The sequence below is a fragment of the Pogona vitticeps genome, chromosome 7, assembly GCF_051106095.1.
Source record: "Pogona vitticeps strain Pit_001003342236 chromosome 7, PviZW2.1, whole genome shotgun sequence".
NCBI lineage: Eukaryota > Metazoa > Chordata > Lepidosauria > Squamata > Agamidae > Pogona > Pogona vitticeps.
Genome location: NC_135789.1, coordinates 17,353,889 through 17,381,727, shown reverse-complemented (window position 1 = coordinate 17,381,727; position 27,839 = coordinate 17,353,889). Strand labels below are relative to the sequence as shown.

Here is a 27,839-nt window from a genome sequence, read left to right as displayed (position 1 = left end):
TAAGGATTTCCAGACCAAAGCGCAAAAACTTACAAAGTCACGAGCTCTCTTTGATATGAAAAAGGCATTTTATTTTGATAACTAAATGAACATTTGTACAAAACTGGCGTAATTCATGAAGACAAAAAAGACCTGTTTTCCCTAAAAAGTATTATCCATTTATAATAAGAGGCTTAAAAAAAAAATCATCATCATCATCACATTTGTTCCAGTCTGTAGGAGGTGAGGAGTGATTTAGCATCAACCCTGTTTTAACCCTGAGGTACTGAACTGTATCATTTTGGTGCTGATGAGGCAAGAACCGAGCAAACCAGGAACATACCACCAGTCTTCCCATTGAAAAGTTACAAGTCTACTTTTCCTTTCTAAGGATACTAAGGAGGAAGATTCAGAATTAGCAGAAAACACAAGCAGCTGGAGCAGGATCTACCTAGAGCAGCAGTGTTAACAACGGACAAGTTCTCGACCAAAATCTTAAATGGTGGTTTTAAAAAAATCAGTGCTTTTTCTCCCCCAAATGGTTCCAAACACAGTCTTTCATGCAGCTGGTTTTGTTTAAGGAAGGAAGGAAGGAAGAAGAAAAAACGGACCAGAGAAGGCACTTCTGAATGGCTTTTATAGGTTCTCCCTTATGGCACTAAGATGAGGAGAAAGCAGGTGGCTGGTATATTGCAGGGACTGAGGTAGTAGCTGTGTACAGAGAGAGGCCCTGAAGACGATAACGGGTAAGAGGCTTTTGTCAACAGTGATATACCACTGGAAGGAACAGAGGCTTCTCAGTTGATCTGAAGGGCAGAGATCCCAAGCTGAGAACCTCATGCTCAGCTGCCACCAGAAAAAACAATAACATATCATCACATGGAACATGTGGCTGGAATCCGTTGGTCTCAAAAGATTGTTCTAGCAAGCAAGGCATGTAATTAGGTTCCCTTCCCCCCTTCTTTCTCTCACTCTTTTCGCAAAAATACCCTACTGAGAACTGAAATTTGGTAGCGGCATTTAAAACAAGCGGTTTGGCCTAACAACTCATGCCCTTCTCAAATTTAAGTCACTTAATAATAATAATAATAAAAAACCCAAGCGCTACCGCATAAAATACATAAGCATCACAAAACTTCCATCGTTTTCCGGGACGAGGGGGAACAACAGGACATAAGCTTTCTGAAAGGCTATGCAATTAAATAAGGCCCCCACCGAATCCCCATAAAGTTTTTCTTTTTGAAGGGACACATAAAAAAACATGTTTCATTAAAAAGAACAAACAAACAGGAAATTAGAAGTGCTTTTGTTTAGAATCACCGTCCATTGCCATAGCCAGGGAAGAGCTGGTTGAGGACACCTTGCAGCGGCTTGTTCACTTCCATGGTGTAGTTTTTGCCGAGATCGTAACGGCACGCTGGGCAGCTATAGACCTCTGCCCGGAAGGATCGGTCCAAGCAGTCCTGGAAAAGACCCAAGGAGAGGCAGGGTTTAGGGCAAGCCCTTCTGTACAGGACGACTGCGGTGACGGCGTGCTTCCAATTAAAAACGGAACCGTTGGGAAACTGAAAGCTCCAGCCTTGCTGGTTGTAGTTTTAGAAAAGGCAGCCTAACTCACACAGCTCCCTTTTCTAAAATTAAAACTCTTTCTGAAAATGGTAGAGTGGATTTCGGAGCCAGACACGGAGACTGGAGTCACAGCTCTTCGGGGGGCCTCTCTCCCACCCTCCCCAGAGCCCAAGGCGGTTTTCAACAGTCTTCGTTTAGGTTGCAACTTTAAGAATATGGTGGCAACCAAATAAAAGACAGCAAATTCACAACTTATATCACCTCCCCGGTTGCATTGGATGCTCAACGATCCGACACCCTTGAAACCTCAGCCCTCTGAATGCCCTCCAAGAAACAAGGTGTAGGAGCAGGTGTTTGAGATTGTAAACTTTGTTTAATTTCCCCTGACAATGTTTCAAGTTATTATATTTTTTAAAGTTTAGTTTGTTTTTTAGTGTGTTAAAAACAAACAGGATGCAGAAATGTGAAAACCAACTCAAAGTACTGAGATTCCTCCCGGAAGGTAGTCTAGGTTAATCATCCAGGCGACGAATGCCAGGAGGTTCAGCCACACCTTTTTACAACTGACCAATCTCCAAAAAAAGCCCCTTCACGGACTGCGGCCTCCCCTTCACAGATGGCTGCTTTGTGTGGCCAAGGGGCTTGAGTTATTCAGAGAAGCAATGGGCTATGCTGTGCAAGACGGACAGGTCGTAGTGGAGAGTTCGGACTCAACGCAATCCACCTGGAGCAGCAATTGGCAAGCCACTCCAGTATGGTTGTTGTGGGTTTTTCGGGCTCTTTGGCCGTGTTCTGAAGGTTGTTCCTCCTGATGTTTCGCCAGTCTCTATGGCCGGCATCTTCAGAGAACTGCAGTAGGAACTCTGTCCACAACAGAGTGGACAGAGTTCCTATTCCATTAGATCCCGGCCGTGAAAGCCTTCGCGAATGCACTCCAGTATCTTTGCCAAGAATACCCCATTAACAGAAACAAAAGGATAAAAGATATGATGCTAGAAGATGAACCCCTCAGGTTGGAAGGCATCCAACATGCTACTGAGGAAAAGTGGAGGACAAGTAGCTCCAGAGCTAATGAAGTGGTTGTGCCAAAGCCGAAAGGACGCTCAGCTGCGTACGTGCCTGGAAGTGAAAGGAAAGTCCAACGCTGCAAAGAAAAATACTGCATAGGAACCTGGAATGTAAGATCTATGAACCTTGGGAAGCTGGAGGTGGTCAAACAGGAGATGGCAAGAATAAACATTGACATCCTGGGCATCAGTGAACTAAAATGAACGGGAATTCAATTCAGATGATTATGAGGGCAAGAATCCCATAGAAGAAATGGAGTAGCCCTCATAGTCAACGAAAGAGTGGGAAAAGCTGCATTGGGATACAATCTCAAAAATGATAGAATGATTTCAATACAAATCCAAGGTAGACCTTTCAACATCACAGTAATCCAAGTTTATGCACCAACAACCGATGCTGAAAAGGCTGAAATTGACCAATTCAATGAAGACTTACAACGCCTTCTAGAACTGACAGCAAAGAAATATGTTCTTCTCATTATAGGGGACTGGAATGCTAAAGTATGGAGTCAAGAGATAAAAGGAATAACAGGTAAGTTTGGCCTTGGAGTTCAAAACGAAGCAGGGCAAAGGCTAATAGAATTTTGTCAAGAGAACAAGCTGATCATCACAAACACTCTTTTGCAACAACACAAGAGATGACTCTACACATGGACATCACCAGATGGGCAATAAATACCTAAATCGGATTGATTATGTTCTCTGCAGCCAAAGATGGAGAAGCTCTATATAGTTTAAAACAAACAAACAAACAAAAAAAAAACAAAACAAAAAACCTGGATCTGATTGTGGCTCTGATCATCAGTTTCTTATAGCAAAACTCAAGCTTAAACTGAAGAAAGTGGGAAAAACCACTGGGCTAGTCAGGTATACTCTAAACCAAATCCCTTATGAATAAACAGTGGAAGTGAAGAACAGATTTAAGGAACTCGATTTGGTGAACAGAGTGCCTGAAGAACTATGGATAGAGGATCATAACACTGTACAGGAGGCAGCAATGAAAACCATCCCAAAGAAAAGGAAATGCAAGAAAGCAAAGTGGCTGTCCAATGACCTCTTACAAATAGCAGAGAAGAGAAACCGAATGCAAGGAAGATAGGGAAAGTTACAGAAAATTGAACACAGAATTCCAAAGAAAAGCAAAGAGAGACAAGAGGGCTTTCTTAAATGAACAGTGCAAAGAAATACAGTAGAGGAAAATAACAGAAAGGGAAAAACCAGAGATTTGTTCAAAAAATTGGAGATATCAAAGCAACATTTTGTGCAAAGATGGACATGATAAAGGACAAAAATGGTAGGGACCTCACAGAAGCAGAAAACTTCAAGAGGTGGCAACAATACACAGAGGAATTATACCAGAAAGTTCTGGATGTCCCGGACAACCCAGACAATGTAGTTGCTGACCTTGAGCCAGACATCCTGGAGAGTGAAGTCAAGTGGGCCTTAGAAAGCATGGCTAACAACAAGGCCAGTGGAGGTGATGGCATTCCAGTTGAACTATTTCAAATCTTAAAAGATGAGGCTGTTGAGGTGCTACATTCAATATGTTGGAAAACTCAACAGTGGCCAGAGGACTGGAAAAGATCAGTCTACATCCCAATCCCCAAGAAGGGCAGTGCCAAAGAATGCTCCAACTACCGTACAATTGCACTCATTTCCCACGCTAGCAAGGTTATGCTCAAAATCCTCCAAGGCAGGCTTCAGCAGTATGTGGACTGAGAACTCTCAGAAGTACAAGCTGGATTTTGAAGGGGCAGAGGAACCAGAGACCAAATTGCTAACATGTGCTGGATTATGGAGAAAGCCAGAGAGTTCAGAAAAACATCTACTTCTGCTTCATTGACTATGCAAAGGGCTTTGACTGTGTGGACCACAGCCAACTATGGCAAGTCCTTAAAGAAATTGGAGTGTCTGATCACCTTATCTACCTCCTGAGAAACCTATATGTGGGACAGGAAGCAACAGTTAGAACTGGATATGGAACAACTGATTGGTTCAAAATTGGGAAAGGAGTACGACAAGGCTGTATATTGCCCCCCTGCTTATTTAATTTATATGCAGAATACATCATGCGAAATGCTGGACTGGAGGAATCCCAAGCTGGAGTTAAGATTGCTGGAAGAAATATCAGCAACCTCGGATATGCAAATGATACCACTCTGATGGCAGAAAGTGAGGAGGAATTAAAGAACCTCTTAATGAGGGTGAAAAAGGAGAGCACCAAAAATGGTCTGAAACTCAATATTAAAAAAAAAACGAAGATCATGGCCACTCCTCCTGTCACCTCCTGGCAAATAGAAGGTGAAAATATGGAGGCAGTGACAGATTTTACCTTCTTGGGCTCCATGATCACTGCAGAGGGTGACAACAGCCACAAAATCAAAAGATGCCTGGTTTTTGGAAGGAAGGCAATGACAAACAGCATCTTAAAAAGCGGAGACTTCACCTTGCTGACAAAGGTCCACATAGTCAAAACTATGGTTTTTCCAGTAGTGATGTATGGAAGTGAGAGCTGGCCCATAAAGAAGGCTGACCACTGAAGAATTGATGCTTTTGAATTGTGGTGCTGGAGGATATTCTTGAGAGTCCCCTGGACTACAAGGAGAACAAACCTATCAATTCTAAAGGAAATCAACCCTGAGTACTCACTGGAAGGATAGATCCTGAAGCTGAGGCTCCAATACTTTGGCCATCTCATGAGAAGACTCCCTGGAAAAGACCCTGTTGCCACTTAAGGACTAAACAACATCTCCAAAATCTTGCTCCCAGAGGTCACTTGATCCTCTCAACTTGCATGGAGACAGAAAGACCTTCCAGGCTGTTACTAAGGGGTCAGGGGTAGCCCTAAAGGGCTCTCAGATCAGAATCTCAACATCTTTGCAGACAACAACAAAAGATTATAGGGCTGCAGACACTTAGAAATCTGATCTTAGGCACACCACTTCTTTTCCCCTATGCCCTTCTATTGTTACACTGGCCACAACCCAGATACTTCAGCTGTGGTATTCTGATGTATATCTTGCTAATCAGGAAGGTGGTGAATTACCTTGGCCCTATGCTAGGAACCAAAGGCTAGTAAACAGAGAAAGAAAGAAACATACTGGGTTTCCAGAGCCTCCATGAAAGAGGAACCCAGAGTCGTCCCTTTTTTTGTAGGCCAGGAGAGCTTGAAGCCGTCTTTCAGTTGGATCCTAAAAATCACAAGCTATGGCCCTCTGTTGGGTTCTCACAGTCCCTCAAGGATCAGCTGAGATCGCTCTCCTTTATTTTTGTTGTACTCGTTGGGGCAAGAGCTGGTCTCCAAACACGTCACAAAAAACGAACAAACAAAAACCGCTTCCCAGAACCTGCTAAGCAAAGCTTGGGCACTTCAAGGTCCTGTAAAGGAGGGCAGCCGTGAAGCTCACGGACCGGTACTCACCCTGCAGACGTTGTGCTGGCACTCAGTCGTGATCGGCTGGAAGACCACCTCCTGACAGCAGATGCACAGGAAGGTTTCCTCCACCTTCTTGAGGAATTTCTGCCATGAAACGGGAGTTGGAAAAATCAGAACATTGCTTTAAAAAAAAGGAGGGGACACCTCTTTCCCTCCCCCCCGGGTGCCCAAAACATGCTCTGTCAAGCTTTGTGTCTACCGGCAGATCTAACTATGTGGCCGTGCCCCCCTTGGTCAAGTTGCAGCCAATGCCACGACAGCGAGCGTTCCTACGAAGAAGCTCAGAATGCCAGCCAGCTCAAAAGGTTGTGGGCAGGAGGCAGGTATGGAGAAGAGAGGCAGGCTGCTGGCCTGAGTTCCTATTTGTCTCTGGAGGGCAGAATCCCCAGCTTGGTGAGGCCCAGTCTTGCCTTTCTCTTGAGGGCTGCAGGAGGCAGACCAAGCTAAAGGCAGGGCCACCTCCTCACCCAGTTGGGGGGATAACTAAGACACACACACACACACACACACTACCTGCCCCTTACGTACCGGTCCATCCTTAAGGGCCTGCAGGGCTTCATTCCAGAGCTTCGTGTTGGCTTCGTCCTCTTTAATAAGACCCTTCTGCTGAGGGGTGAGCTTGTACGCCTCCACTTTCACCTTCTTTGGGGTGCTGGCAGGAGAAATGGAACAGTCCGACTGATTTCCTGGCAAAAGAACAAGACAGAGTTGGGTTTATTTTCTCCGGAGGGGGTGGAGGAGAGAAAGTTAAAAAATCCAAGAGCAGAACTGCAGGCCACTTGATGATAGTATGTAAACTCACCAGATTTCCTCTTCCGCTTCCCTTTTCCTGGGGTTTCCACCTCCTCTACATTTTTGCTTTCTTCCTTATCTTTGCTTGCCACTGCTTCCAGGTACCCTTCAGGATACTAAATGGAGGAGGTGAAAAATAGATTATATATAAACAGCCTTTATCCAAGTCCTCCAAAAAAAGAAACTCCTGCGAGTACTGGAACAGAATGCTAGATCGTCATCATCATAGAACTGGAAGGGACCCCATGCATCATCCAGTCCAGCCCATTAGGGAGGCCCAGTAGGGGATTCGAACTCTCAGCCTCTGACTCCAATCCCCCAAGCTGTTTAGTTTTAGCCTGAATTACCCCCAAGGATGTTTTGAAGTCCCTCTTCTCCCGGCACAAAGGGCTGAGCTGGCTCTGGCAGCCACAACTCCACTCCTAGGGCCCCCTGTCACCAAGAGCTAATGTGTGATATTGTCCGTGTCTACCACAGTGGGTTGTCTAAAGGGTCAAGAGTAAGCGTACCACAAAGAAAAATCACCCACTCCCCAGCCCAGCCGCCTACTGAACAAGTAAAGGTATCCTATTTTTGTTGCCTTTTATCAAAACATAACCCTGTCCTGCGGTTGTGATCCACTCCCAGATCACCTCCTGCTTCAAATACAATGGACTGACAAGGCATTTCCCGGCTTCATTGGAGCAAGAGAAAAACGTGCTACTTAATCCTCTCAGCAGAGAGTAAATAGTTACAGGATGTTTTTAATCCGCGTACCTATTTGTCTGGGTGCCCAAGCCCAGCAGAAAGCAGAAGGAAGGCAACAGTAAACGAGCCACCAGGGCTTCAGCGCTGTGTGTGTCTACTGTGAAGGCTCATCCCCAGAGTGATGATGCTGCCCAGCCGTCCCCCGTCCACCCTGCGTGGCTCACCTGCATGGTCAGGCCCAGCTTCTTCATCCTCTCCTTGCCTTCCCTGGTCCATGGGGCGGGCTCCTCGTCGTCCCTCCGCAGCAGGTAGCGCCACACTAAGTAACCAGATTTCCCCGTCTCGGGCCAATATTTGACAACCTGGAAAAGGAAATGGAGGGAGGTTGCAAAGTTGCCCCTGCGTAGCTTCTCTGGACAGCTGTTGGGCAGAGGGCTTTCTTTATGTGTTTTTAAAAAATTAAATCTCCTTGGCTTCAGAGCTTTGAGTGCCCTTGACAGATGGATGCCCCAAATGCACTCCTCCTCCTCACCTTATATATGCCATCGTAGCGGTTCCCATCCTTGGGAGCGTATTTGCTATGTCTTCCACCCTTCACATTGCGCACCACCCGGACAGGCTTGCCGGCTCTCCAGTCCTTCGCTTCTGCACCCTCTTTGTCATTGATCGGGGCGCTGCAGTTCAGCGCCAGGGCCCTGCAGAAATCACACACATACACACGTGAGGCTGAACGACAAATCTAAGGTTTGTACAATTTCTTGGTCTTTGTTCACTTGGAAGTGATAAACAGGGAGCCCAATATTTTCTTCCAGAGCTGCTGCCCTCGGCATCTCTTGGACAAGAGGACGCGGCTCTCCTCACCTGTTCATGTTTGTAAGTTTTTGATCACAAGACTGCTCAGCTGTCCGCTTGTTCCCGGAAAGGTCCCGGCCTCCGCTTCCCGTGTAAGTGAAAGAATTTCCATGGTCCTGAAAGTGCATTCAGAACATTCAGACTGGAGAAGAAAAGGCGGGGGGGGGGGGGACCCATTGAGCTGGTCTCAGGCATCAGAATGAATTGAGGCTGGGACTTAAAAAAACATGTTGAGGCTTGCAGACTGGCTAGGCATATGTGGATGCAGGACAAGGGACCCTGACTGCTGAACAGAAGAAGCGATGGGAGGGAATTTAGAGAGAGGCAGAGGCCCCAGGTGCTCTAAGAAATATGGGCCTGCAAGCAGGAGGCGTTAGCTAAGAGGGTCTCGTGGTGGAGCGAGAGAGGGGAGGTCAGCCAGAAGGCAATGTCTTCTTGGATAGCTCATTAGGATACAAAATGCCCGGTGCCTTATTAAACTGGCTGGGAAAGGGGTGACGGGGGCACGCGCTGACTTACGATATCGTCTTCGTAGCCTCCTGCCAGGACCAAAGAGTAGGCGCCGTCGTTGCTTCGGCCATGAATCCCCGCCACGTGGGGCCTGTGGACGCCCGATTCGCTCACCTGAAGAGAGACAGGCCTGTTCAGCGGGGCCAGGTGTTTTTGATTTCGTGGCCAAGGCAGGCATACCTCAAGCAGAGCAGCGGTAGTCATGGCACTGCAAAACTCTGGTCAAGTTGGAAGGGACCTCAAGGGTCACGGAGCCCAGCTCTCTTGATGGAACAGGAAAGGCACAGCCCAAGCCTCTTTGATAAGAGGATATCCAATCCCAGTGCCTCCCCACAACCCTTTCACAGTCACACTACCCTCTCTCTCTCTCTCCTCCACTGCCAGCTTCAGAATCCTTTTCTTCCCCCTTAAGCTCCAGTGGATGCAGAAGAATTTCACCTCGTTGCTTTTTTGTATTGCTTGCCTCCTCCTTCCCTTCAGACTGAAGGAACGTTTTGCCCACCTGCACCTCCTGAAATCCACCCAGCAGCTGTCTCCTTGTCCCCCACCCTTCTGTCCACCCCAATTCCTGCTCCAGACACGGTCTCTCACCTGGACTCTAAACTTCCACATGGTTCCAACGGGAACCCCAGGGATCGGCCCGTAATGGTTTGATGGGACTATGGTACATTCCTTGGTCCGGCCAACACAAGCCATGCCCTACCAAAGGAGGAAAACACACACACACGTACACAGAGAGAAAAACACTACATGTTAAGGAATGTCATCAGAAATTGGTATCTCTGCTGCGTTGTGCATGTCACGCAGAGGTGAGCAGGAGGCAGACATGCTGACTGGCTGTACCCCAGCCCAGGACTCCTTGCCAACAATGGAGTCATCATCCTGAAACCCCAGCATGGTGACTGCCATGGGCCCTCTCCTTGGAGACAAATTCCCACTCCATGAACAGTTCACCACGAAATGCTCCCCCCGTGGCAACGATCAACAAAGAAACAAGAATCCTCCCCCCATCTATAGCTGTGCCTCAAGAAACTTTCCTCACACGCCTGGCTGTGGTGATTAGTCAGAGACGGCGGAAGACCAGGAGGCCCTCACCTTGCCCCAGTCCCGCTGGGAGGACGAGTTGGCAGATGCCATCTTTGCCTTCTTTTTACTCTCTTTCAGCTTCTCCCCAGCCAAAACGACCTCACTCGCGTCGTTGCGACATTCGGGGCAATACCTGAATTATCAGATGCCCAAGAAAAAAAAAAAGACACATATACAAACTTGGTGACTCTCTGTCTTTTAAAGGCCCGTTGGGTTTCATATTTTTTATCTGCCGGACCAGCAAAGATTGGCTGGAAAACGTTTCCACTTAAGTTTCAGACCAAGACCTGCAAGTGATATAAGTTGGGTGGAAGCCACTAAGAGAAGCCAACAGCGGTCTGACAAAAAAAATCTACATACCGTTCAGTGTGTTGTAGAATCATGACAGTTTGCAGATAAACACAAACATATATAAACACAGAGAGAGAGAGAGAGAGAACGAGCAAGAGAGAATACTGGAGGAGTACCCACTGAATTAATGATTACATTGACCGCTCTCTCGTGGGTCAGACTGGCCTCTGCTTCAGCTGGCAGTGACTCTGAAATGTCCTTCGCAGCTCTAAATCACTGGAGATGGCCAGGGGCTAAAACTCCTCCAGGCAAGGCAACACAGAAAGAAAAGAACCCCAGAACATTAAGGAATGCAAGGGAGAGAAGGAGAGGGAGAGAGAGAAAGAATATGGCGGGAGTCAGCCAAGGAATGGGTAGGGCCCATCCCTGTGGCCTTCCCAGAAAAGACTGCCATGTTTTAAGGGGGATCGTTCTGGAGGACTTGGAAGGCCAGCCCCGCTCCTCGCGACTCACCAGTCCTCATCGTCCGGGATCCTGCTGAGAGGGGGGCTGAGGCAGTAGATGTGGAAAGCCATGTCGCACTCGTCACACATCAGTTGCTTCTCAGGATCTTGCTTCCCACCACAGAGGTGGCAGGCACACATCCGGCAGGTTTTGTCCGGGTTGTCTTTGCAGTGCCTGCACACCGGCCCGCTCGGCCCTGGAGGAATGGAAGCAGACAAAAGTGCCCCCCGCTGAAGGGACCACAGTTGTAGGACATGAAACGTCCCTGCCCCCCGAGGCCTAACTTATAAAATTCAGCCAAAAGCTGGGAAAGTTTGCCCCAGGACTCCCAAACCAGATGGAGATTTACCAAGCAGAGATGAGCGTTGATCCCCAAAGGGGACAGAGGCCTTGAGTGCGAAAGGCCTAGAATCCTCATCTCTTCCGACAAAAACAACCCAGAGAGAACAACTGGTGGCTGGTCCTCCTCAGTGGAGGTCTTAGGCCAAAGGGCACAGGGCATGTTTAACCTTCCGGCAATCTTTAACTGTCCAGCGCTAAAAAGGGGAGGGAGGGCAGAGTCGTCCCCAAGGAGAAGCGAGCCACTCACTCTTCATGGGGCTTTCAGAGGTGAGTGGCACAGCGCACCCGGGCTCCTCGATCTTGTAGATCTCATCCACCAAAGAGATCCGGCAGTCGGTCAAGATGTCTCCACCGTCACTGGAAGGGAAAAGCACAACATCAGCCGACATGAAGGAAGAGACATAAACTAGAGACTTGGGCAGGGGTGCTGCCTTCGCACTCTCGGTCCGACAGAGAATTCATGACAGTGGACGCCTATGACCCTAGAGTGGAATAGAAAGAAGCAAGGTCCCCACTTCCTTCTTCTCTCCTCTAATCTCACACTGTGAGATCTTGTCCCCCTCCCACTTCCCTGCCAGGCCCGTCACAGACAGCAACCTTTGGACGAACATTTCCATCGGGACCCTTGGTCCTGCAGACCTGATGCACGGCTGGCTGCTTACCCGAGAACGATCTTGGCATACAACTCCTTGCACGTCCTGGTCTCCCGCTTCTGTAGGATTTCCGCGTCATACCAGAAGCCCCTCTCCTTCGGATCGTCGGGGTTGTAGTTCAGCATGACAACATCTCCCACTTCCAGTTCCTCCCACTTGAGCGTGGTCCTCGCACGAGCACGCACGTTTTTGGAGGTCAGCTGGATGACGCCATTCTCCGGGTAACTTGATTTGGGGGAGGAGGTTGAAGAAAACAGTTCCACAACATTAATGCAGCCGGCTCTCCCTACCACTATGCAAGAGTGACTGCCCCCCCAGAAGAAAAGATGGAAGTTTTCCCGTTGTTGTACAGAACATAAAACAGGAAGAGAGTGGGGAGGGGGGAGAATGGAGAGGGAAGAAACAACCAAGCCAATCCAGGTCCTCTCCTGAAAATCACAAGAAGTGCAAGCCAAGATGCCAAATCCTCCAGAATAAAACATCAGGAAACCAATTTAAAACCAGGAGGTCCTCCAACCTGATCGCCAGAGACAAACGCATACCGGCGAAAGACCATCCAAAGCAGCCTTCCCGAGGGCCGCACCCCAGCCATCAATTCCAGCTCAGGAGATTAAGACACGTAAAAGGGAAAGCCAGGGCAGTAGAGAGAACCTCTGCTCCTGCCAATCTCCAACAGCCACAGGAGACACAGGCCTTTCCTGTACAGACAAGGTGCGCTGGTTGCCTCCGCCAGAACTATTCCCCCCCCCCGCGCCTCTTCCACTTCATGATGGGAAATCGACAGAAAAAGAAAATGAAAAGACTGACAAGTAGAGGGAAGCCCGGCTTCCTCTTTGGACCTCTTCAGGAGCAAGTGGCTTTCCTGAACCAGCATCCCCCTTCTAAAGGAACTGGATAAATATAGACGCACACTCACTCTTCGTATTTCACGTGGTAAACAATGTCCTCTTCCAGGATGGCTTCTTGAAGATCCGACTCCTCATCGCTCTCGCTTGCCTTCTCAGCCGATTTCCCTTTCTGTGTCACGTTGACGACGATCGCTTCGAACCAGGCTCCCATGCTCGTGTCACGAGCATCCACCAGCTCGTTGATCTGAAAACAAAAGCCCAAACATTTAGCTTCTTGCCATAAGTTTAATTGAAAGAGCAAAGTCTGGTTGTAAAAGTGGAGGGAATGAGGCAGCTGAAGAGTTATGGGGTTTAGGTTTCTGGCTGTGGAGCCAGAGAGAGGCTGGGAGTTCGATTCCACCAATGGACCTCCTTGACAGGGTGGCTGGGCTCAAGGATCCATAGACCCTTCCAGCTCTGCAGTTCTAAGAGGATGACTGGAAGTCACTCACATCCCAACCTGTCACAGGGGTCATAGGGCAAAAGGGGTGGCATTCCAAGGCAAAACCCAGGACAGGAAGCAGGCAGGACAACCCATCCTATTCCAGCTCCTGAGAACAGCCCCAAAGTTGGATCAGGCCAGAAGCCTCCCTATCGCAACACCACATTTGCACAGCGGGCCAAACAGCTGCCTAAGGAGGCTGCTCATAGGCTCCAAGCTCGGCAGCACCTTCTTATAAAAGGTCACGATTTGTTTTGTGGAAGTTTGCTCTGGCAGAGGACATGCTGCATGCACTTAAAACTGATAAGGAACACGGGCCCTTCTGGCTAGGCATGGCTCTGGACCTCTGAATCCACCCGAAAAGCAGCCCACCTTGTAGAATCCAAAACCCGGATCGACCAGGTCGGCTTGAGCGGCGACACTGGCCTGCCCCTCCAGCTCCACTGCCCCTTCCCCATTGTTGGAGCTCTTGTCCGATTCGCTCTGGCCCGAGCCGCAGCCAGAATCTGTGTCCGAAAGTTCGGAGTCCTTTTCTTTGCTCGGCAGAGGCTGGCTGGCAGGGCTTGGCCTCACCAGCAGCTGGACAATGTCGTTCAAGCCAACGTTGTAATCAAAAAGGGAATGGCTGTCCTCCATCTGCGAAAGAAGAGTTGGAAGAAGGGAACAGGTCACTAGATGACACAGAACGGTCCCTAGAGGCTGGCGGGTAACTACACGGCACGCACAACAACAAAAACGTTTCGCTCTGCCTGGTTTGAAATGCCAGTCTTTAGGCCAGCGTTTCTTAGGAACACATTAAGCAATTTGAAGCAAAATGGTATTTCCCACCTACTGTATCGAGCTGAAGATCTTTGGTTCAACTCATAAATGGCAAGAAACTTCCAACGTCTCCCAAAGAACAAGTACAGTGTGGGCCTACGTTGTTTCTCCCAAAACCAGGATGGATTTGAGCAGCTGGGGTGGGGGAAGATACAGCCTATCCTAGCCCTTTTTTATTTAAATCACAACTTAACTTTCTTTAAAAAAACCCAGATTCGGGGGAGTAGTTTAAATTTTAAAAATGATTTTTTAAATTTAAATCATGATTTAAATTTGATTTAAATCCACTTGACTAAAAAAAAAAAAACCCAACAACACTGATTTTTATCCACCCTGCGAGAATTCATTATACCACCTAACAGGCTTTCTTTCCCACAAAACACAAGGCTCACACTATGTCCTCCTATTGTTACTAATGAAAGACACATACGTGGCTCAGAAGTTCTCTCCTCCCATATTTCTTTCTGACATTATCTCTGCCTTGGCAGGGGCAGGGTGGGTGGGTAAAAAAAAAGTTCATTCAGTGTGCTACTTGCATTTCCAGGGCTGAGAGGACAGGCTGTCTCCTGCCAAGAATCCAAATCTCATTGAACACCGACTTTGAGCACGTTTTTCTCTCCACCTCCCCTTCTGTGGGGGTTTTAGCCTACATTGGTTTGCAGAGAAGATGGCTGAGGCAACGTATGCAACACAGAGGAGAACTATGGCCTCGAAAAGAGTGGAAACACATGCCCCTCGCCACCCTGGAGGTCACCAAATTCGCAGAGCCTGTGCTCCCCGGGGCCAAGGTCACACAAGATAGGTGTCACTGGCCCACAAAGGTCTGTGCCACATCACAGTTAAAGATACTTCAGGACTCTTGCTTGGGTGGAAACACCACACTGTGAGTTGGAAGGAAGCTTTTTAAAAATTCTTCCAGTTGTTTATCCTCCCTTCCCCAACCCACCCTGATGGACCTAAAGGGCTCCATCTACAATTCTAGTTCTTTTGCCAAACTGCCTGCCTGGCAGGTGACTCCCAGCGACTGGCTTGCCATCCAGATTTGAGGCATACAGGGTGCCCCCCCTTCGAACAAAAGCGTCCACCCACATTTTGAGTCAGGACACGGAATCCCATAAAGAAGCAGTCAATTGAAAGAAATTCCATTAATGCTCTTCCATGATCGCCAGATTAAACTTCCTGAGAAATGGGATGTAAAATGACCTCAAAATCCTTAAAAGCAGAATAACCACGGTGGTTATGAGAAGCGATCAGCTCTCGCTCACACCACCAAAACGTTACCCTTTAGTCGGACACAAGGAGGCAGGCAGCCATCGGGACCAGCAGCTGGCCACAAAACAGAAGGGCTTTTAATGCATGAAAATGAATGGGAGCCACAGGAGAGGCAGCGGTTGGCGTTCCTGGGAAATAATACACTTCCCTCGGCCTGAAACTTCCCTCGGCCTGAAATACATCGTCTCTTAGAAAAAGCTCCAGACACGTCCATTCACTTCTACACAACGAAGCAGGAAAGAGGTGATGAAGCTGTAGGGGATTGGGGGAGGGAGGCAGAATGGGAAAACCAGCCATGCCTTCTATTTGCCTCAACTCCTTTGCAGATCACCATCCATTAGATCAATTAGGGCCCTCATCTGTATGCAGAATGACCTGAAGAGGAGGAGGCAGTGAGACATCCCCTTTGTCTTGCTAGACAATGGGCTACAAAGCCCACAGTTAGGAAAAATGTTGATTTGAATATCTGCATCTTAAGAAGCGAAGCTCGGCCTCTTGGCCTTCCAGAGCTCGTTCATAGACTCCCGTGATCATCAGTGTAGAGAGTAAGAGGAGTCTAATGGGTGGGGAGACCCCCGTCCACACTAGGCTGGAGAACATCCATTCATGTTCTCCATTCATTTATTGTATGTATACCGCAAGAGAACTGAGGTGGCAACCATGCACAACTGTTTCACAACCTCCCCACAAAACTAGGATGACCAACTCGAAAAGACAGACACTGTCCCACTCTCTGGTAGAGACTCTGAGGAGCCACCAAAGAAGACCCGTCATGCGCTTGTATGTGTATTGCATGAAATTGCTGGGTTTCTCCAAGTTGTGCTGCCTCCAAACACACACGGCCTCAAGATTTCCACGGCTGCACAGCCACCCCACGGAGTCGGAGTCTTGGCCTTTTCCCATCAAAAGGGTTTTTCGAAAAAGGGAGTGGGTTCCTTTCCTCTCCCCCTGAAATGACGGATTCCACCCACTGAGTCTCCAGGTGGCACCCAGACCCCAACCGACTCCTCCGCTCTTTCCCATACTGAGCTGCACAGAGAGGTGTACCGCTTTCTTCCCTGGCACCTGCCAAGCACAACAGAGAGGAAGAGGCCTCTGGGCTGGAGGGGGCCTTCCTTCCTTCAGAGGAAGGGAGCCTGCCAGCAAAAGATCGGCACAAATGGGGCTAAGGGAGCCCTTGCAAAACAACACTCTGGGGAGAAGGGGAGAAGCCAGACACACCCTCCTGCCTGGCCTTTCTCAGGAAAAGAGGAGGCACTTGCTGGCCTTCAATGCCAGGTCGAGCAGGGCTTCACGGGCAAACGGTCCAAAAACCCTGCAAGCTCTCCAGTTTCAAATTCGTGTTATATTTTCCAAAGATCTCTACAGAAAGGGAAAGGTGTAGGAGTTACACACAACCCCAATGACTTAATTATTTCTAACTGCAGCCAAACCGCAAAACTTGAATGTACGCTTGAACCCACGGTTTCTTCCCAGCTTGCACCAGATGGGAACAGATAACATCGTACGACTCAAAGTCTTTTACCACACCTTCAAGCAATGCAATGCAGAGCTGAGTTTTCAAGAAAGCTGGGATTACGGGTGCCGGACCCCCGTGTACTTCCAAATCCATGCATAACTCTTATGCCCCCATCCCAAAATAAACACAAAGCATAACCCATTAATGAACAAACACACATGCGCACAGACACACACCTCCCCCAATGTGCACCAACCTCCTGACACACCTCAGCACCCTCCCTGGCCACCACGTGGAGCCGTCATGCCAGGAGAGGGGGCCGGCCAGGCTGCCGCCATCAGACCAGGGGCCACTACACGGCCAACAACAGGGGCCTCAGTAAGTCCGACACCCATCCTTTGGTGGCCATTTCTTGGAGAGATGAATAGCAGCACCATATTTAATATTTATTTATTGAGTACTGATTGGGGAAAAATCTATATAAAACCATGCTGTTCAGACCTGGGCAATTCAAGGGAAACATTTATGCTTCTTTCTCAACTTAAGTACAAAACAGAGCATAACCCATTACACAACTTCAAGATCCACTCAGCGACTAGCTTTAACATAAGCCTCAAGGCAAAGGCTTCCAAATCTACGCCCTCTAGCAAGCCCAGCCAATTTTAGCTTCCTGTCAAGGACCCCTGAAAGCCAATTCCCAGCCTTCTCTGGTTGCGGGGTGGGGGGGTGTCAAACCTCAGTGGCAGGGGAGACACCGCACATGCTCTGCATGTCAAAGGGGCCAGACTCAATTCCTGCACCCACCAGGTAGAGCCGCAAAAGACCCCTGACCAGCTGCCAGCCAGCACTCTCCATTCTGGGCTACACAAGACTCTGGTCTCATTCAGTATAACTCAGCTCATTTGTGAGAATCGTATCCAAACGCAGTGGTTCTTAACGTGGGCGATAATGCCCCCCAGGGGGTGATTTCATTTTTCAGGGGGGCAGTAGAACGAAAAGGGGTGTCGTGGGGGCGCTGGAGCAGGAGGGGGGCGGTAGGGGGGCGCTGGAGCAAGCCAAACCTGTGAAGATGGCTGCAGCCTTTTTACAGTGTGTATGAATATATATTTTCTTAATTTAGTTTCAGAGTTTTTGTCTTGAAATTTTTAGTTCCTGCACTGCGGTTTGTTTTTATGCCCTTTTTATATTTCTTTTTGCGTCTTAAAATTCGCTTGCAACTAAATCATTAAATGTTACTTTTTGGGGGCATTTCATTTTCTTGGAATTGAATTTTTTTTCCAGGGGTCATTGGATTTAAGTGTAATTAATTAATTAATTAATTAATATTAATAAGATATCATCACCATGGCGAGGGGGGGAGCGATGATAACTTCCTCAATGCCTCAAGGGGGCGTTTCTTTCAAAAAGGTTAAGAACCACTGTCCAAACGGATAAAAACAGGAAACAAACATGACCACAGGGTGAAAAGCTTTTTCAGCAAACAGAAGTCAAGCTGACTGATACGGATGTTTCTCCAGAGGCAGGGGGTCTTCTGGACACCCCTTTGGATTTCCCAGCCCCAGGGAAAGTAAAGATGTTCAGTGATAGAGAGCTGCCTCAGTGTTCAAGGCAGTGCCGTTTCTCCAAAACATCAAAATCCACTCCCTGAATAAGGACCAGAACACAGGAAAGTGTTCTGCCATGTGTTTCACACAGGAGGCAGGCTGAAGTGCAAAACGGGTTTGCTGAGCAGGCTGGGGCTTTTCCAATTACCTTGAGCACCTCCTTGAAATTTTTGTGCCAACACTGGAAAAAAAATAATCAACTGAGGCGTACAAGCTTTGGAAGTTCAAACAGTGCACACAATCACTCAGAAACAGTAGCTACGTACAAAGAAACCTGCTGTACTCAACAAGAACAAGGGCCTACATTCAATATCACACTTGGGAGTGGCTTCATTTCTCGGTCCCCTCCTCCTTCCAAACCTCCCAGCACTTCCACTGGGCCAAAAAACATACTCCAGAGAGTTCTGCACCCAGGATGTCAGGGTGCGCAAAAGGACTACAGTTGGGGCAAGGAAGGGCTGTGCGCTCCCACATTTGCTTGACACTCCATGGGCACAAGCTGAGGTCGAGCCTCAAAACAGCCCCATTAACTTGGCGTAGGATTATCAATCTCCTTTGGGAAGACTGAGGAAAGCAGCAACATACTCTGAGAACCACAAGCTAAGATCACAACGCTCTTTTCTGTAAGACAACGCCAAAAATGCTGCAAGTCCTTCAGCTGCTTTGGAGAACAAAGCAAGGCGCAACTGGAAGAGCACGCGAAGACTCAGCAAGACACGGAAAGCGTTGTTTGAACAAAGTCACTAGATGGCACTGCAATTCCCTCCCTTTGTTACTAAGTTAAGGACAAAACCTAAAGTTCCCACTCCATCCATACATGCCTCTCCACCAAGCCTGGCAGACACTCCATCTAAGCACCACGCAGCTGAAGCGGCATAAAGACAACCCTGCCAATCCTTGGCTGCCAATATCACCCAAGAGCGACTTGCTCCTGAGAGCGCCACGAGGGGTCCCATGTGTTGATGCAATTCGCGCAGGCCCAGCGCCCGCAACCACGTGCTCTGTGGAGGATTCCAAGCGGCCGGACTTGTTTTGCAAGACAAAAGGCATCGTGTTCATTCCTCCGTTCCCCTGCTTGCTTGCGTTCCCTTTGAAACCCTGAAGCAAAGGCCCAGAACCCAATTTTTCTCCGGTCCTGTGGCACTTGGGCCTCGAAACCAAGAGAGGATACCTGTTTGCCCCGGTAGAACAGCCTCTGCCTGTCGGGCTCCACTCCAAACGTTTCGTGGATCCTCTGGCGGAGATCTTCCACCTTGGTGAGCTTGGAAAGGGAATCCACACGGCGCGTCTCCTTCCCGTCCATGGTGCGCACCTGGATCCACATGGTGGCGGGAGTCTGTCTGAGGGACTGACAAAAGAATACCCATTAGGAACACGTAGAGGAAGATGGGGGAGAAGGAAGCAGGGACAAGAGGAATGACACCATTCTGCCCAAACAACACCTTCCACACAAGGGGACAAAAACCACCACTTCCACTGGCCACGGCTTTCAAATTAGTTCCTCTCTATCGAGGCCCTCCGAGACGGATACTGAGCGAGAACACTTCTACTGGCCAATGTCTGTTTTCCCTTTTTTCCAACTTCTTCATCTTAGCAGCTGCTTCTTAGTTCCCCACCCCACCCCAAGCAAAATATACAGTGTCATTTCTTCCCAACCAATTTTCCCACCAGTTTCTAACCCCCCCCCCGGTCTCCAAATCCCAATGGTGGGACTGCGTTCCACCCCCCTTAGCAAAAAACATCAGCTAGGCCCCAAAGTCCACATGCCTGCAATACATCCTTCTTTCTCCAATATAATCCCCAGTAGCCTCACACGGAAACACGGCCCTGTCTGACAGCTCCCCTTATCATTCCCCTTGGTCTGCAATCCTCCCCCCCCCCCCAAGTCTGCCAAATCCAAGGGCTCCGTTTTCCACACCATTCCCACCACGGCCAGCCTCCCTCCATGTTGCCACCCCTTCCTCCGCCGCCATTTTAAGCCTAATAATCCCTCCGCCCACCCATGTCCTTCCACCAAATCGATCAATAAGAAGCACCTTCTCCTCTAACTTTGCCATTCTTAGTCTTTATTTTAATGCATGGAAAGGAGTCCTTCTGTGCTGCTAAGACCTTTCATTTCCGTTGAACTAACTCCTGACAGTTTGCCTTCGTGTCCATTTTATTTGAAACTTAAAACTACACAGGATGCTTCTATGCAAAACTGGGCTCTAACATTCCAACAAGCAAGAAGGTAAAGCTTACTTTGGGATTTATTTGGCTTCAAAGGCATTGTTTATGTGTTTTTGACAAACCGACCAGTTATTTCCCTTGTCCTTTTTTCTTTTCTTTTTGAATCTCCTGTGCACTATGGTTGCTTCTTTCACCTATACACAGAATTGTTCCCGCCCTTATACGGGCTTAGGTGCTCACTCTTAACTTTCTGAGATATAGCAGAACCCTCATTTCCGCCCAAAACCCTATTGGCACAAACAGTGGGGATTGTTAACATGGACTGCAATTTAAAAAAAAAAAAAAAAAAACAGAAATATCCAGCATACGTATTCATTCGGTCCCTAGGATTGTTTACAAACATCAATATAAGGCAAATGAATGGCCCTGTGCAAGATTTTCTGATTTGATGACATTTTATCTTCCCCAAACGGAGTCCTCCTCTTTCCGCAATCTTCCCAGCCCCTTCTCCCCTCCATGGCGCCTCCTGGCCACATGTGCCAGGAGATTGGGGCAACCTCCCCCCCCCCCGCCAACAACACAATCCTGGATGGATAGAGATCAATTTGATTTTTTTAAAATGAGTGATTTAAGCCACAATTCATGTGAAATCAAATGGATTGGAATCAGTTTAAATTTTTAAAAAACATCTAATTATTTTTTAATTTTAACTGTCAAACCCGCCCTGATTTTTTTTTTAATCCACCAGGCCAGGGACCCTTACGATTTGCCCCCTGCCCAAGCTTTCGGGACCCTGAAATCCCAACCCCCCCTCGTTTTTCCACTCCCACTTCAATCTCTCCTCACCCATATCCCTTCCGCGTGTCCTCCCCCAATATTTAACTCCCCAGATCCCCCCACATGCCTCCCATGGAGCCCCAGAGGCCCCCAGGACCCGCACCCCCATTTCCTAAACCCCCTCAAACCCCCAAAGCTATTACCCCCAATTTTCCACATACACACACACTTCGAGGGCCCCCACTCCCTAGCCCCCCACTTCTCAGGGGGCCCCAGAAGGGAACGCACTCCGCCTTCCTCTGCCCCCCAAGTCGACCCCTCCATTTCCACACCCACCGTGGCCTCCTCCACAAAACGACCCCCACTTCTAATCCCCATTACCCTGACCGTGCCCCCCCCGTAAGAAAAAAAAAAACGTCCATTTTAGGTCTTATTTACAACACATAGATATGATAAATATGTTGATGCTCCCCATGAGCCCGCTCGCTCCGACACCCCCCCCCAAAAAGCCACTTCTCTAACGGCTCCTTTTACCTCACAAACGTCTTAACGTTACGTAACGTACGTTCCAAATATATTTCAAGTTACTTCTCTCCTCCCCAATTTTTTTTTGAGGGGGCTCCCGCCTCACCTCAGCCCTCGGCTCTTTCCCCCCTCAGAGCCACTCGACCGCCTCACTAACTCCTTCAGCCGTGACCTCTCAACTCAACTTAACCGCCCCCCCCACCATTCCAGCCCCTCCAACGGGCACTGGCTCCCGCTCCCTCCCCATTGGCGGCAAGGAAACCAACCCCGAAGCCCATTGGCCCTTTGCTTGCACGAAGCCCCGCCCCCTCCTCCCTCCAACGAGGTAGGCTGCGCGGCTGGTGGCCCCGCCCCCTCCTTGCGATACCCTGACTGTAAGAAGCGCTCAGGCTCCTCGCGGACCTGGCCGAGGCGCGCGCCACAAATTGAAAAAGGCGGGGCGGGGCCACGGATGGGAACGCCCCCGCGTGTCGATTGGCTCGAGGGGAAATTCTCGCGACATTATGCAAAACGATTGCAACAAAAAGGAGGGAGAAAAGTGTTTCCGCATTTAAAGCGACAGGCACCCAGTTTAGGTGGCTATACTATATTACAGTATTTTCTCCCCATTGCATAAAAATCAGTGAAAAATATAATATAATACAATATAATACAACAGTGATTCCCATCTATTTTTAAAGAGAGTTGTTCAATCAAAATAATTTTGTTTGCCATAAACATGAAATATTCAGTTAGGCATCCTTCAGTCTCAAAAGACTATGGTAACATGCTCTGTATTGAGGACTTGGAACAGCGTCTAGTGTGGCTGAGGAGGCCAATTCGAGAGAGACAATCCCTTCCACGCTGAAGACAAATACAATCTGTCCCCTGTCCAGCTCCCTGGTTTTGCTGCTTTTGTGACTTCCTCTTTGCCTCGGCCTGCTGGACAAGGGTCCCTTCAAATTAGGAGAGGCCACAATGCACCGCCTGCCTCCAGGCTGAACGCTCAGATGTCAGGGTTTCCCATCTGTTGAGGTCCATTCCTAAGACCTTCAGATCCCGCTTGCAGATCTCCTTGTGTCGCAGCTGTGGTCTCCCTCTGGGGCGATTCGTCATCGTTTAGTTGTGTCCGACTCTTCGTGACCCCATGGAGCAGAGCACGCCAGGCCCTCCTATCTTCCACCGCCTCCCGGAGTTGTGTCAAATTTATGTTGGTTGCTTCGCAGACACTGTCCAACCATATCATCCTCGGTCGTCCCCTTCTCCTCTTGCCATCACACTTTCCTAACATCAGGGTCTTTTCCAAGGAGTCTTCTCTTCTCATGAGATGGCCAAAGTACTGCTCCCTCTGGGGCGATTACCCTGCACTAATTCTCCAACATGAAATACAAACTACATTTTACATGCACATCACATTGAACTCCTATTTCATCCTCCTTGGCGTTCAATTTTTCACTCTCCATAGATTATCTTATTAGCCCCTGTTGTTGTTTAGTCATTAAGTCGTGTCCAACTCTTCGTGACCCCATGGATCAGAGCCCGCCAGGCCCTCCTGTCTTCCACTGCCTCCCGGAGTTGGGTCAAATTCATGTTGGTGGCTTCGGTGACCCTATCCAACCATCTCATCCTCTGTCGTCCCCTTCTCCTCTTACCTTCACTCTTTCCGGCTTGAGATTCCTCCAGTCTGGCCTTTCGCATGATGTATTCTGCATATGTTAAATAAGCAGGGAGACTATATATAGCCTTGTCATACTCCTTTCCCAATTTTGAATCCATCAGTTGTTCCATATCCAGTTCTAACCGTTGCTTCCTGTCCCACATACAGTATAGATTTTTCAAGAGATAGATGAGGTGGTCAGACACTTCCATTTCTTTAAGGACTTGCCATAGTTTGCTGTGGTCCACACAGTCAAAACACTTTGCATAGTCAATGAAGCAGAAGTAGATGTTTTTCTGAACTCTCTGGCTTTCTCCATAATCCAGCACATGTTAGCAATTTGGTCTCTGGCTCCTCTGCCCCTTCAAAATCCAGCTTGTACTTCTGAGAGTTCTCAGTCCACATACTGCTGAAGCCTGCCTTGGAGGATTTTGAGCATAACCTTGCTAGCGTGGGAAATGAGTGCAATTGTACGGTAGTTGGAGCATTCTTTGGCACTGCCCTTCTTGGGGATTGGGCTGTAGACTGATCTTTTCCAGTCCTCTGGCCACTGTTGAGTTTTCTAGCATATTGAATGTAGCACCTCAACAGCTGCGTCTTTTAAGATTTGAAATAGTTCAACTGGAATGCCATCACCTCCACTAGCCTTGTTGCTAACCATGCTTTCTAAGGCCCACTTGACTTCACTCTCCAGGATGTCTGGCTCAAGGTCAGCAACTACATTGTCTGGGTTGTCCGGGACCTTTCTGGTATAATTCCTCTGTGTATTGTTGCCACCTCTTCTTGAAGTTTTCTGCTTCTGTGAGGTCCCTACCATTTTTGTCCTTTATCATGTCCATCTTTGCACAAAATGTTGCTTTGATATCTCCATTTTTTTGAACAAATCTCTGGTTTTTCCATATTATTTTCCTCTCTTTGCACTATTCATTTAAGAAGGCCCTCTTGTCTCTCCTTGCTGTTCTTTGGAATTCTGTGTTCAATTTTCTGTAACTTTCCCTATCTCCCTTGCATTTGGTTTCCCTTCTCTGCTATTTGTAAGGTGTCACTGGACAGCCACTTTGCTTTCTTGCATTTCCTTTTCTTTGGGATGGTTTTCATTGCTGCCTCCTGTACAGTGTTATGATTCTCTATCCAAAGTTCTTCAGGCACTCTGTCCACCGAGTTCCTTAAATCTGCTCTTCACTTCCACTGTGTTATTCATAAGAGATTTGGTTTAGATTATACCTGACTAGCCCAGCGGTTTTTCCCACTTTCTTCAGTTTAAGCTTGGGTTTTGCTATAAGAAACTGATGATCAGAGCCACAATCAGATCCAGGTCTTGTTTTTGCTGACTGTATAGAGCTTCTCCATCTTTGGCTGCAGAGAATATAATCAATCTGATTTCGGCATTGCCCGTTTGGTGATGTCCATATGTAGAGTCGCCTCTTGTGTTGTTGAAAAAGAGTGTTTGTGATGACCAGCTTGTTCTCTTGACAAAACTCTATTAGCCTTTGCCCTGCTTCGTTGAGATGCCTAGCCCAGTCAAAATTTAAAAATGCTTTACAAATGCCACCAATTTTAAGTAATAGCAATAATAATCCATTTTATCAGCTGTAAGTGGGTGGGTGGGGGAGCAGGTTTTTAAAGGTTTCAGAGAGAGAGAGAGAGAGACACACATATCAACCTTTAAGCAAAAAGGATGCACGGTGCCATCTTGAAAACAAACTTATTTCAGACCAAGACTAAAGGTATGCATAACCAACTGTGACCCATTTATCATGTTTTGGACTACGGCTCCCAGAATCCCCTTTTAACATTTCTTAACATTGCCAAGCTGGGCACCACGTCTTTGGATTGTGGTATAAACTCATAGCTACAGTATGGAAAGAGACACCATTCTCTCTATTAAGGCCCGAAGGAAAGAAATCAAACTTCACTCCTGACTCGAGTTGCTGGGAAAGAAAGGGCAAGCCACAAAGCAGGAGGTGACCATGTTTCGGGGTCCCGAGAGGGGAACCCTCAACCTTTAAGGGTGGCACACGGCCCGTTTCGGCCACCCACTGACCCACCCCAGATCTACTGTACAGTATATGCAAAATTGATGCTGAGCTACCGAGAAAGACAAGTTCCGAACCTAATCGATCGATGGTTAATTAATGAATTAAACGTGTTCTCTTCCCCTTCCCCAGCAGCTCAAGTCCAGGAAGGGGGCTCTGAATCCTTTTCCACCCTGCGAGGTAGGCTCAGCTGAAGTGACAACAGATCCAGGGAGCTTGGAAGGGATGGGAAAACTTGAATCTGGGTCTCTGTGGTCTGAACTGGAGACTCCATAATGTCAAACCATTTTCATGATCATCTGGAAAAATTTCCTATTTACCCAAGGGGATCCGCTTCTTGCTATTTGTAACTACGTTTCTAGTCTTCTCTGTTGAATCTCCTAACAACCAGGGTCTCCTCTTTGTCTCCTTCACACACACAAGCCCGTGATCCTGATTCAGTTTATACCTGCCTAAAGCAGGTGAAGCCTCCTAAAACATCAATGGAAGCGAGGAATAAAAAAACACCAAATCCAGGTGAGGAAGCTGGGAGAGGCCTGGAAATGTTGGTTTGCGCCAGTCACCCATTTACGGTATCTGCCAGCCTTCCCCAGCTGGCTGGCTGAGGGTGGTAGTACTCCGAGATAGCTGGGGTTTTGCAGCTTTACAGAATACCTGTACATGTTATATATCAAGACTTTAATAATGTAGCTTTCCCACCCAATTATAACTCGCCAACTTCTTTGCAAAAAAAAAGAAAAGAAAAAGAAAAAGAAAAAATGCTTGAAGTGGGAATAAAAAGCAAAGCAAAACAGAGGGGTGGACAATTTAAAGGCTCCAGCGGAGAAGGGGGTGCTAGTCCTCATGGAGGAGAGAGAAAAAACAACAGCAGCCAAGAAAATGACATAATAGAGAGGCTTCTCTTTGGAGCAGAAATGCCCCCCAGCAAAACAAGGGGGCAGCAGCCGAAAGAGCTTGGCTGCCCTCTGCTGGAGGCCTCTGTAAAATCACCATGGGATTTGTTTTCTTTCAATTGATGCAATTCTTCCTCTTCATAAATTAATCTGGTAGGGTAAGGGAATCGTTTTAAAGCGTATGTTTTTGTTCCAATTTCTTTTTGGAGTTTTAGGGAGAGAAAAAAAACAAACACCCAATGCAGACACTCTTTGGCTCACTTCTGGTTGGAGAAATGCTTCCAACCTTGGCTGGAAGCAGAAAAAGAAATATATATAATCCCAAAATCTAAGTCTCCAAAATGTGCAACTACAGATACCATCATCCTTGTCATTGGCTGTGCTGAGCGGGGCTGATGGGAAGTGTAGGAGGAATCATGGGCCACAGGTTTCCCTACGTCTCTGTAGCTCCATTTCCTGCCTAAACCCTCCGAGGAAAAAGGATCCGGCGAAATTTACTTTGAGTCCGGATCCTCCCATGGACGGGCCCGATCCAGCTGTCCCTTCTCCTGTGAACCAATCCTGTTAGACGCCTGGCAGCTTTCTTCAGAGTAGCATCACTTAAGTCTTAAGGGAAGGGGTGACACTTTAGCTTTCACTGGGGGCGGATCCTGCACCCACCTATTTAAGAGTAAAACCCACCCACCCACCAAACTTGGATCTTGCAAATCTACAAGTTATAAATACTTAGCTTTGCAAACTGGAAACACATTATTATTAAACACAGAACATTGGAAGAAAGGTGGGTTTGCTACTTTTCTTGCCCTATAACAGGGGGAGGAAGATAAAAAAGGGAACATCACCCCCCCCCAACCCAAAACATGGTTTCCAAAGAATCACACATACATATTCAGTAAACCCCCTCCATCTAAAAAACTTACCTGGGAGTACTCTTGAATTTTACTGCAGAGCAGGGAAACTTACTTTTTTTTTTTTTTTTGCAAACCCGCTTTCGCTGGATTTTCTGATATATATATATATTCTCCATGGGCTATAAAACTAAAAAAATAAAAGTCATTCACCTGATTCAAGTAGAGGGCGATAATGGACAAGAACCACAGCTTGAGGCTTCTTTTTGGTCTCTGATCTCTTGAGAAGGAGATGATGACGATGGGGGGGAGGAAAGAGAAGAAAGCGCGCCTTTTTCCAGGCAGTTAAAAGAAAAACAGTAAAATCAATCCGATTTTTCCCCCAATTATTCCAGATGCTCCTGGTCAATCGGCGGAGGTTGCAGGTGAAAAGCAGGAGATAAAAAATATATATAATTATAAATATGTATATACTTATAACCGCGTAAAAGAGAGGAATGATCTGCTCGGTCCGCCACTGGCGCCAAAAATCCTTTTTACGCCTCCCGGGTTTGGAGTTTGGCGGGGAAAAACGCCGAATGGCGTTCGGAGCCTCCTGATTGGCTGGCGGTGGCGGGAAAAGGGGGAAGTGGGCGTGGCTTGCCCGGGGCATTCCATTCATGACTCTCTAAGCCGGACAGGAGGAGGGAGGCCGCGTTTTCTGC

At 47.9% G+C, this 27,839-nt stretch overlaps 1 protein-coding gene across 4 annotated transcripts; it reads right to left on the bottom strand.

The window, feature by feature from the left end:
- Positions 1-49: 49 nt before the first annotated feature.
- On the bottom strand, positions 50-27,685 carry UHRF1 (ubiquitin like with PHD and ring finger domains 1). 4 transcript variants are annotated; one of them, XM_020794237.3, is made up of 17 exons: positions 27,349-27,685; positions 19,423-19,599; positions 13,470-13,733; positions 12,685-12,860; positions 11,778-11,993; positions 11,363-11,472; positions 10,783-10,969; positions 9,988-10,111; positions 9,484-9,591; positions 8,902-9,006; positions 8,392-8,498; positions 8,063-8,225; positions 7,755-7,892; positions 6,854-6,959; positions 6,580-6,737; positions 6,037-6,135; positions 50-1,442 (listed from the first exon to the last, which is right to left on the bottom strand). In XM_020794237.3, exons 2-17 carry the CDS (start codon positions 19,573-19,575, stop codon positions 1,296-1,298), a joined length of 2,361 nt encoding a protein of 786 aa, XP_020649896.3. In that variant the 5' UTR covers positions 19,576-19,599; positions 27,349-27,685; the 3' UTR covers positions 50-1,295. The 4 variants fall into 4 exon arrangements, with proteins under 4 accessions (XP_020649896.3, XP_020649893.3, XP_020649897.3 ...); XM_020794234.3 differs by lacking the exon at positions 27,349-27,685 and adding an exon at positions 21,829-21,954; XM_020794238.3 differs by lacking the exon at positions 27,349-27,685 and adding an exon at positions 21,732-21,953.
- Positions 27,686-27,839: the final 154 nt, after the last annotated feature.

Excerpts from the sequence above, each read along its gene's own strand:
- UHRF1 (XM_020794237.3), bottom strand. The coding sequence starts at position 19,575 with ATGTGGATCCAGGTGCGCACCATGGACGGGAAGGAGACGCGCCGTGTG. Across the intron at positions 12,861-13,469 it reads CGGGTTTTGGATTCTACAAG|ATCAACGAGCTGGTGGATGC; the intron begins GTGGGCTGCTTT and ends TTTTGTTTTCAG. Across the intron at positions 11,473-11,777 it reads TATGCCAAGATCGTTCTCGG|TGACGGTGGAGACATCTTGA; the intron begins GTAAGCAGCCAG and ends TTTCCCTTCCAG.